Source organism: Rhagoletis zephyria, unplaced genomic scaffold (assembly GCF_001687245.7).
Source record: "Rhagoletis zephyria isolate East Lansing unplaced genomic scaffold, Rhagoletis_zephyria_1.1 Rzeph_scaffold_13866, whole genome shotgun sequence".
NCBI lineage: Eukaryota > Metazoa > Arthropoda > Insecta > Diptera > Tephritidae > Rhagoletis > Rhagoletis zephyria.
Window position 1 is genome coordinate 1 of NW_016170935.1, and position 11,638 is coordinate 11,638.

At 37.9% G+C, this 11,638-nt stretch overlaps 1 protein-coding gene across 1 annotated transcript; it reads left to right on the top strand.

Annotated features, from left to right (window-relative positions):
• Positions 1-5,539: 5,539 nt before the first annotated feature.
• LOC108378332 (putative polypeptide N-acetylgalactosaminyltransferase 13) lies at positions 5,540-10,939 on the top strand (the record flags this gene model as incomplete). Its single annotated transcript, XM_017634629.1, has 7 exons — positions 5,540-5,724; positions 5,804-5,985; positions 6,152-6,731; positions 8,777-8,858; positions 9,326-9,480; positions 9,763-9,945; positions 10,182-10,939. Coding segments are annotated over 7 exons (1,860 nt in total), but the record flags the coding sequence as incomplete, so codon positions are not given.
• Between the last annotated feature and the right edge of the window lie 699 nt (positions 10,940-11,638).

The following is an 11,638-nucleotide window of genomic DNA, read 5'->3' on the forward strand; positions in this document are numbered from 1 at the left end:
GAAACTTTGCAAATAAGCTATATTTGATGTCAACTTCTATTGCCTGTAATAAGAAAATTCTATTTGAAAACTTCCCAAAGTAATTAAAAGAAATATTTTTTTCTCGATTGAGAATGAAAAAGTGAGTCAGTTTGTTACTTTTTTGCCTAAATAAACATTTTATGGCTGAAATTGTTCAATTACTTAAATTATTTCTTACTGTTCTTGTTTCTGGAACTACATTGATTGAAATAAATGTAAGATGAATGCTTTAGCGTTTTATTTTTCTGTCGAGAGAAGAGAGTGACACTACTCCTTGACTGCCAAAATGTGCAAATCTATTCAAATGCACCAATTATGTGACTTGGCATTTACATTATTTAATTCTTAATTATGAATTTTAAAGAATCAACCGCGGGCTACGAAAAGCACGTTCCAAGCATCTGTTCTATGTGAAGAACTCACTATATATTTCAGCAACGAAGCCCAGAACGAAGAAGTAAGTAAAAGGTGCATAAAGGCAAGAGAGCTGCATTAAAGCATCTTAAAAAAATTCTGCCGACAGAAATGTTCGTCAAACAGCTACATGACTGCCCGAAGTCGAATAGTGCCAGTCAGGAGAGGTGATCTCATTTGTTGTTATGTATTCCTTGGAATCCAGATGTGCTTGACTTAGAAGAAGTCAGAGGCATCGAAGCAGGAGAGAGGGTAAGCTTTAGGTGACTACTTTAGATATTTACTTCTCTAATAAGTCTGGGAAAATACACTTCTTGCAACCCGACCATAAGAAGAAATGCTCCCATCGGAGTGAGCCTAGGTACGTACTGATCCATTTTTTAGGGAATGAATTCGATGTTTCCAAAGATCGCCAAGTACTCGAGCTGAACGAAGGAAAAGCCAGTGTTTCTTAAGCTGAGGGTGGGGCGAATCGCGGAAGTCTAAACCGCAATGGTTACGAATACCTCGCTAAACACAGATTCAAGAGCTACAGTAGGAGCAAAAATTGCAGTCTTTTGCATTTTTGGGTCATATAGGTAATTTTACCTGAAAATAGCTCCATACCACATAATCGGCATGTTAATCTAATGTATTTTTTACCCGCTACTCAATATTTGACCTACAGGACAGTTTACTGACTAGAACTATGCCAAAACATTTGACTTTATCCGATATTCGAAGAGCTTCATAGCTGCTGTTGAACAAGGTACATAGGTCTCATGTATTCCGGAGCTTGTAGAAAAGAGTTGATAGAACGCCCTTATATATATATATATATATATATATATATATATATTATTTTAGCAGAATCAGCGTATAATGCACCGTCATAGATCAATGTGTATAGTTAAGTTCGCTTAGAGCTTGAGGGCACGTTTACACACTGCAGTTTAGCGCCACATTATATTCGTCCTTTCTTAGTGCTACTTGGTTGCAAATGCTTTAAGCTCCTATTTACATCTGTACATACTGATATACAATTATATACTCATGTACATGAATCCTATTGTTTATGACAATTTGTAAACTATGCCATCATTGTTTGCAAAGCTTTTTATGCCAACATTTCAGCAGGTGCAACACAGACAGACAATAAAATAAAATATAAACAATCGCAACAAAGTAAGGCAACAAGTACAGTTGAAATGGTTTGCCACCAGCAGCTGCCCGTTGCCAACATTTAACACAACAACACTCGGCAAGTTTTATATTTACTTTGTTAGTAATTTGATAGCTTGTTATATTGTTGTTGTTGGTCGCACACCATAAGCACAAATAACAAATAAAGAGTTGCAAATACATACATACGTACGTCGTGTCAACCGTTCATTATCCGGTTTGCTTTTATCTTTCTTAGTGCGCATTATTACTGCTGTCCAACCAGCAAACAAACCAACTACTAAGTCATTACTTCTTACATCAGCTTGCAAGTTTGTCAGTCTGTCAGCTATTTAGTTTGCCGCTTGGCGCTTTCATTCGCTGCTACTTTATTAAATACCATGAAAAATGTGATTTTTCAGTCTGTTGCATATTTCCGTTTCCGCTTTCGTTACATCGCGCGTACAATTCGCATTCCGCACATTAACCTGAACTTGTTGGTGGTTTTTGTTTTTTTTTGTTGTACCCAACTTCCCGGTAGCTGTTGCCGTCATTGTTGTCAACGTCATTGTTTTAGCCGCTGAGCACCTTTATTCCAATTTTATTTTTATTTTTATTTTTTTTCATTTCGAATCCTTTGTCTTATTGTTGCTTTGTTTCTGTGTCACTTGGTTGCAAGGTAACTGCTTGTCTGCTCGTTGTTTTGCGACTGACGGTACTAAAATATTTTTCTTTCATCCGCTTTTGTTCACTTAGCTGCTTTAGCGCGCATCTACTGTCCGTCAGTAGCTTTCTCGTAGCTCTGCTAATGCCCATTGTTGTCTCGAGCTACACATAAAATTGGATCATTATGCGATTGTTGGACTTCTATGTGTACATAATTACAAACATATTTTCCGATTACAAAAGTGCGCATGTTTTCCTTATTGACTTCGATGCCGTTATATTTCAACATAAGGCAGTTGGTATTCGAGTTCAAATCGTTGATTCCTTTTAGTTAATAAACCACATTCCCCTGGACGCCAATCAAAATCTATATAAATAGTTACGCATATGAGCCGTTTATTTTGAAAGTGGCATAAGTCACCTTTGCAAAAAATCGAGTTAGTGATAACACCAATTAGAATTTAACGGTATCTGTTAATAAAAAAAAATTGAATTGAAATGTCGATAGCTACTGAGGTTTTGTTCAAGAGAAGTTTTACTAATCAGCGGTATACCGAAAATATTTATTTTGAAAGTGGCATAAGTCACTCAAAAAAATCAAGTTAATGATAACATGGATTACACCGAGCAAAAGTAAAAATTTTTCCCAAAAAAATATATACTCCCAAAAGTAGAGGCCAAACATAGGAAAACTTCGTTTATAGCTTCCTACTCTGGCGTCAGAATTTTTTTTAAGGACCTTGAAAGTTTAGATATTTGATTATTTCCAACAATTATTTAAAAAATGTAATGCTATATGAATAACAATATGAGCACCAAATAAAAGATAAAATTCTGTAGAATTGAAAAATATTAAAGTTTTGGTGCATAGGGATGAATAGGTATTGAAAATGTCCTTTTGCAATTTTGTACTTGAGTATCCTTGCAAATTTGCGGTATTTATCTTTTGAAAAAATAATAGGTCACGAATTTCGTCCTTCTAATTTAATAGCGTAAAAATAGAAACATTTAAAAAGGCATTTTCAATATCAATTCGTCCTTGGGAACCACAAAGATTTAATGCTTTTTAATTCTGTAGAATTTTATCTTTTTTTTTGGTACCCATACATACGGTGACCATTCGTACCGATTTTGGCGGGACAGCACCGATTTTGAGAAAATTGTCCCGCTGAATATTTTTAAAAATTCGGGATGTAAAAATAATACCGAAGATTGAAAAGAATTAACAAAATAGTTATTTTTTACCACGTTTATATCAGCTCGCTTTCTTGTCTGCCCACATTCCAGTACACACCTAGCAAAGCACATGAACAGAACTATGCTAGAAAAGCACCCCCTAGGATTTTTCAATTGATATGTGTATACAAGTTGTTGGGCGGCTTTGTGTTAAATATGCGCATTATTATTACTGCGCCTAAAAATATGCAGCAAATTAATTGATTCTAAGCAATGGTAAGGATAAGGCCGCACAAAGCGTTTGTTTTTTTTGATTTCGTTGATTTAGATAGTAGGTTAGTTCAACACGAACCCGCGGGTGCTCACCTATTTATTCAATCAGTAATATTCTCACTGAACCACTTACGCGTTAGATCTCTCACTCACTCATTCACCCACTCACTTCGCTTCCCACATACTAACTAGCTTACTCTCGCTCTCAATCACTTACTATCTCACTCACTAACTCTCCAAATCATTCACTGTGCTACTCCCTCACCTGTTGACCCAATCATACATTTGCTCTATTATTCACTCATCATCTCATTAATTTCTCTCTAAAAAACTTTCACAATTTCTGCCAAAACTCACTCACTTAATCTATCACTCATTCACTTACTATATACTTCAATATATCACTCAGTTACTCAAATAATCCGTCACTCAATTAATATCTTATTTACTCCGCCAATCTCTCTCTCCTTTGCTCGAGTAAGCATATCTTTGTGACCTTTTGCCACTTTAATAAAATTAAATATATTTTAGCATATACATATATTGTCATTAAAATACTTAGAACTTAGAACTAAGATATTTGCTTTTTTATAAATTCGAACGAATTTTCAATGTGAGCTAGGCCATGTATAAAACTATTTATCTTAATTAGAAAAATGGAAATGGTAGGCAAAACAAATTTTTTTAGGGTTTTCCTTCTTTTTAATCATTCAAAATTTATATGCCCATATCTTTATTAAAAATCGTTTTTTCAAAAAAAGGAAAAATACGTATCCTCTCATTTTTCTTGTAGAATAACATTCATCATCAAGCAAATCTACGTTGTGAAGTTGTCAGCCTGCCTGATTTGAGATGGGTTTGGCCAGTAGAAAATTCCATGAGCTTTCAGGCAGTTCTAAATTTATTTTTTTTAACAAAACTCTAAGCGACGAGAGCTGAAAATTATAAACTTTTTGTTCCCGCATATAGTTTTGGACCGTCCTAATGTACATACGTACACGCCTGAACTTGTAGTTATGTGCACACGGCTGCGCTTCCGTTATCTTATCTCAGCTGTCAAAGCGTTCATTGTTAAGGCTAACAGCTCAACTGTTCTACTTCGCTTTGACATTTCGCCAGAGTTTAGTTTGGCCAAACGCGCGACTTAGACACATGAAAAGCGACAACAGCAACAACAGCCACAACAACATAAACAGCCAGCCATAGCCTAACAACACACTCGGGTGATAATTTTAATTCATATCAACATACATATTTACACATTCGATACCGGTTTGACATTGATATACGACGAGTATGGAGCTTCCCAATTTGTGTTGCCGCCTTGTGCAACTGCGAAAAAAAGTGTTAAACATACAGCAAACTAAAAAGTTGAAAAAACTAAAATTAAACAAAAAGTAAACAAATGAAAAATTGGAAATTGAACTAGAAAATTTATGAGCGATTCGGCAAACGAGGTGTAGCGCTAGTTTGAGAGAACGATGAAGTCAGTTGCTGGCTTGCGATTACATCCGCAGGTTGCCGGAACGTCGAGTAGACGACTATTTTCGTTTTCAATTAAAGTAAAATTGTTGTTACTTCATTTCATGGGAGTGCGCGCGGAGTGTTTTGGAAACAGTTGACAATGTGCGCGTGATGAAGGCTAAGACGCGACGCTGGCCACCTATGCTGATACTTACCACCGCGTCACTATTGCTGGCGTGCCTATTCTGCGGCTTGCAGTTCATCGAGTACGAATATGCGGATTTTGACAGCAGAGCAGAGCAGACGCAAGTGAATATTTAGAGACTAGTAGTTTTAAAAAAGAAAAGCGCCGACTCAAATTTAACGTCACAAAATTTAATTTATTCACACGCAGGTGTTTCCCGCCGCTGTGGTGCGTGTGCGCGTTTCCGATGCATTAGCGGTGCGTGAGTTCATTGCTGCAGCGCCAAATAGCGCGCCGGCGCACCCTTGGGAGTTTTATCAATACAATGTGCGACGCAGCAATGCAATTGGCGCCTTTCGCGCCTTACCCGACACACGTGACACCAGGTGTGTTCACTCACACATGCACACCCAACAGCAACAACGCTCACTAAACGCCCCTCATCCCTCTTTTGCTTCATTGCAGTTGCACCACACGCCGATACCACCTGACTGCTGCTCAGCTCGTGCGCTCACGCGTCTCCATAATCATTGCCTTTCATAACGAAGCGCGCTCCGCCCTCATACGTACCATTATGACGCTGTATCTGCGCACACCACCCCGCCATCTATACGAGTTGATACTGATCGATGACTGCAGTGAAGATAGTGCGTATACGCCCTGGCAACGCGTGTACATAAATGCCAATGTCGCATTGGCGCTATTTTGATTGAAATCACGCGCGTATTTGCAAATTTACTTGAAATTCCACAAGAAAAAAAAAACCAACAGCAACGCATTAGTTTATTTTCTTTTCCATTTTTCGTTCCATAGTTGAATTGTTGCCTGCACTGCTTCGCCTCCAGCTGCCACCATTTATGCGCGATTTTTCATCCTCAGCGACCGCGAAATCTTCTCGCACGCACACCAGGTCAGCGCCGTCTGCCGCCTCACCGCAAGTTACAATTAAAACAGCGCGTAATAAGCAGCGCTCGGGTGTGATTGCATCACGTAATCGTGGCGCCCGTCTTGCCACCGGCGACTATTTACTCTTTCTCGACAGTCATTGTGAGGTTAATATTGGTTGGCTGGAGCCACTGCTGGTGCGCGCGGCTGAGGCCGCCGGCGATGGCGTGATTGCCGTCAGTCCCGTGCTGGACGGCATTGATGCCGAGTCATTGGCGTATACGGCGAGTTCCAACAATCTCATGGGTGGTTTCGATTGGAATTTACATTTTCATTGGATACCGCGACCACAATCAATACAATCACTGCAACAACAACAGCGACCACAACATTTCGCTCAAAATGTCAACGCAAAAACCGCATATTTACGAGATTCTGGTTGGGAGGACAAGCTATTCGGTGAAGCGCGAATGCGACGCAACACAAATACCGCCGCAATGGCATTCAAGTAATTTTCCCTCACCACTCATCTCATACTTTGCGAACTTTCAAAAAAAAAAGTCACCTATTTACCAGTATTTTATAGGGCTGCTTTCCGTTGTGTTGATTTCTAATTTTACCACATTTTAACAGATATTTCTTAAATTTGTAGTAAATGAGCGAGTACCAAAGCTACCAGACGGCATAAACGAAATTTAATCTCGGCTCTGCGCTATTAAATTATGCTGAATTTGTGATGTTAGTTTTTTTCGATTTTGTGTGGTTAGTTAGTTTAACTGCACGCTGTATTGTGCCTCCGGGATATTTAAAATAGCTTTCGGTTGGTATCGTGCGTTGACTGTGAAATCTGAATCTTTTTTTTTACTAGTCAATAGCTTATCTTTGTTCGTACATTTGTATACAGATATTGGGAATATGTAGATGAAGAATATGATAAACATAAAAGTAAAAACAAAGATAAATATAAAGAAAGATATGAGGAAGAGGATACCGATAAAATTAAAAATGAAGATAGAGGAAGAAAGATTAAAATAAAAGTAGTTATAGAGAAATAAATATAAACAGAGACTCAATCTGGGGACTATTTCGGGATTTTAGAGATTTTCGGATTTCTCGTGACTTATCGTTATAATAATCGACATTTTATGGGTTTGGTTATCGATATTTTTTATCGATTTTGTTATCGACATTTTTATCGATATTGTTACTGATTTTGCCATCAATATTTTCGGAACTTATCGATATAATAAACGATATTTGTATCGATATTTTAATCGATTTTGTTATCGGTTTTTTTAATAGTTTTAGTAGACTTTGTAATCGATTTTGTTATCGATATTATTATCGCTGAAGCTTGGTCAAACACTAACATATGTGTAAGCGCCAATCTATTATATTATTATCGCCTTTGTTATCGATATTTTTTCTTAGTGTGTGCTTTCATTTTTGACTTGGATGTGCTCTTAGCCATACCACGTATTCTACGTTTAAATTTAGTGGCTGTCTAGATACAGCTTGCAGACCAAGACGAAGGCGCTGCACTGTTCCTTAGTTTAGCTGTCTACGGTTTACGACATAAAACTTTACGACAGAATACAATAACTTGTGAACTCCCTAATTGTCCCTAAAATAACAACCTAATACTGCCACTGCCACTGCTGCATTGTAATTCCACTATTTTTAGCTGCCAACTCATCTACTTTGCCGGCAGTGTATACATTCGCCTTGAGAGTATTTCTATTTTTCTTGTATTACACAAATTAACGTAGCATGAGCGGCATAATTGCGTTTACTTATTATTTATTAAGTACAAAAGTATTTAGGAAAGGGAGGCTGAACAGTTTTAAATAGCTGATAGAAATGTATAGAAAATTCATTTTTATTTTCAATGTACTTCTTATATTTATTATAAAGGGCTTTTAGGGCCCAGTGAAAAAATACTTGCCGTTTTTATCTTCGAACTGCTCGTCTACAGCCACTGAGGATGGTTGATTTCTTCAAATTCAGTCTCAGCCAGGACACGCTTTGGAAATCGCGCACAGATGCATTGTCTTGCAAAAGCAGAACTTCTTTGGCCAGTTTGTCTATGGCATAATAGTCCCCGTATCTCTGCCACTGTCCCGCTCAGACTATGTTGATCAATGATCACGGCGCGCCTGCGAGACTCTAAGCTCTTGCACGAATCGCCGATCCAGCCCTGTTTAACATTACCTGGTCAACTATAGGAGAGTTTTTTTTTTGTTGATTTTGGTTTAGTTTTGTTTTTGTTCACTTCCAAAAGCCGAATGTTAAAAAAGACAAATATGTGTTGATTTTTGAACTCAGCAACCATTTTTAGAGGGGGATTGATAAATTTCGATTTTATTTTTTTAAGCTCATTTTAATTTAGAGGTACTATAAACGTATCTTTGATATAAAAGCAGATGATTTAACATTCTAAGATTTTTTTTTTCTGCGGTAAAATTTTAACTACATTTTAACACACATTTCTTAACCCTCAAGGCATAATAATTATGTATATTATTAATTTCCCTTTACATATTTAATTCACAGAAGCCCCACTGTTGCCGGAGGAATTTTCATGATCACTCGTGATTGGTTTTTTAAATTGAATGGTTTCAATCCATTGCTGGAGGTAATAACTAGTTTTATTTATAGAGTTTCAAGCTGACAGTGACTGGCCCAATTTCTGTTCTACAAACTTTTTTTTTTGTACATACTCGTACATACTTTTATATTTCGCAAATTTTTTGACTGTCGCAAAGCTGTTTTAGCCCCATAAATTAAAATTATTTCTTAAACAAGTATAAGTTTTAATGCACATATTCGTTAACGTTGCCTTCACATAATGAACGAACTCGTAGGCTCAATACAAAATCGATTTTATTTCTCTGTTAGCTTATTTCCACGCTGCCTACGTAACATTCAATGTAACATATTTATACTTACTTAGAGGTATGCACACATATGAACTCCCAAGGCTTGAAATATTTTTCTTCTTTTGTTCGTATGTATGTATATATCTTCAAATGAATGGGCTGCCAATGCACATATGTACATACAAACATTATTTCTCATATCTTCTTTTATTCTTTTTTATAGACTTGGGGTGGCGAGTCCATTGAATTCTCCATTAAATTGTGGCTTTGTGGCGGTCAAATCGAGATTGTGCCATGCAGCCGAGTCGGACATATTTTTCGCAAAGAGCATCCATTTCGTTTTCCCAATGGCAGTGATAGTCAGACAACGTATCTAAGGTAAGCGACGGCCTCGGGAGAAAACCCGTAATTTGAGTAGGCACTGTAGCGATAAGGTTTGAACAAAGAAAATAGGGATTTGCGAAGTGATATGTTTATGTACGTATGTATGTACAGTCGCATATCTATAGCCGATTGTGCATAGAAACTTAAATTCATTTGCACCTAAAAACAATTTAGGAAGTATTAAAGCAATATTCAGCTGGAATGTTCGAATATTCAGACTTTTATTAGAAACAACACCCAAAATGTTTAAACCACTTTCCACTTTCCATTCGACAGGAATTCAAAAATCATCGCCGAGTCTTGGCTGGACGCTTACAAATACTTTTTCTACGCTTCCAAGCCGGCAGCCAAGCATATCTCCGTTAACCAGACCGACATACAGCTCAGCTATCAACTAAAAAGTACACTCAATTGCCGGCCATTCTCCTGGTATTTGCTGCATGTTTTCCCACAACTCAAGTGCGTAAGCCAAATCCTTCTCTCAACACGTCACACTTTAGTACAGATACGAGTATGTATATATATTCGCACAAGCAACACTGTGTTTTCATTTGTTTCAGTAAGCATTGCTCATCACCATTTTCTTCCATCAAAACTCGCCAGTAATCTGCTTTTTCATCTCAATCGTGCTCTATCGATGCGTTTGTGCGCGTGTGTGCTAAAATGTTTGCAAGTTTGCATTTCACTGCTTTCAGGCTGCCCAATGATGACTTCATCGCATTTGGCACTCTAAGCTGCGCCGAGCTTTGCTTGCAAATCACCAATCGTGCCACCAACATCGATATCGACATCGACATTGTCAGTCAAGTGCATATGAGTAGCTGCTTCCATAGTGATGTGACGCATTGGTATCTGCATCGACAACATTCCCAATTGCGTGCGAGTTCCGGTGCGTGTCTCAATGTGGAGCGAATGCCAAATCGCACGAATTGGTGGAGGCGTCCGACTCGCCCATTCAATTTTCGTGTAGTGCTGCAGCCTTGCAGCGATGGTGAGGATGTTGGCGAAAATGTTGGCCATTATCAAAAGCAAAATCAACGTTGGCTTCGACGTGGCGGTTGGCTGGTGCACCAGCAGACGCAACTATGTCTCGATAATCCGCTAAGCGATGTGGTGGTCGTCAGTCATTGCCGTTTTGCAGCACCAACGCAACTGTTTCGTTTCGCCATGGAGCTGCAACGATTGTAGAATGAATGTATGGCGCGCGGCGGGTAAAGAAGGAACGGCACTGAAGTAGGTAGGTGTTCAACCGAAGATCCAAATGTGAATGTTGTTGGAGATGGATATTGACTTGAAATGCAATACGACAACACTGGCACTGCTGCGGATACGAACGTATTTTGATAGATGCAGAAATTAACTAGAAGCTTTGCAAGTCGGATTAAATTTGTATCGATGTGGTTTTAAAGACCAAAGCATAGTTGGACAAAATTAACTTAAGCATTAGATATAAACGAAGTGATCTTATATTTATATTTAGGTATGTAGGTTTAAAAACTAAATCAATAATATGAACAAATGTTGAAACTTAAAATAAATACTAGCTGTACCCTGCCACGTTTTGCTTCGGCATATTCCTGTTATATGGATGATAAATTATTAACGTAACAAGGCATATGTTCTATATGTATTTGGTTATGTAATAAGTACTTGTGTGCACACAATATTTGTTGTTTTTCCATTCTCTGCATAGATATCAAGGATATGTGGTTTGCCGACACATGAACACGCAACATCTGAGAAGCAATCCGCATCTAAAACTAAGCTATTCTTTTCCAAAGTTCGACCTGGAGCATTACGGATTGTGATTCCTAATGTCAATCGAATTGGGAATTGTAATCTTTTAAATTGAAATGGTGTATCGGTCGGAATTATGGGAATTCTTCGCCTTTGAAAGGCCACGTTCTTTACTTACATTACTTTCTTCATCAATTTCTTAACTGCGAGCTGCTTGCCGTTGACATCAATAAATCTAAAGGCTGGTTAGATGGTGAACAAATAATGATCGAACGAATTTTCACTTGGTATTATGACGCTCATTCGATGAAGAATATCATTGTTGTGGACTTCGCTCATTTAGGTGGTAGTTAGAAGTATACTATTGTACTTCTCACCACTAAGTTATAAAAACATGGTAAAAATGGGTACAACG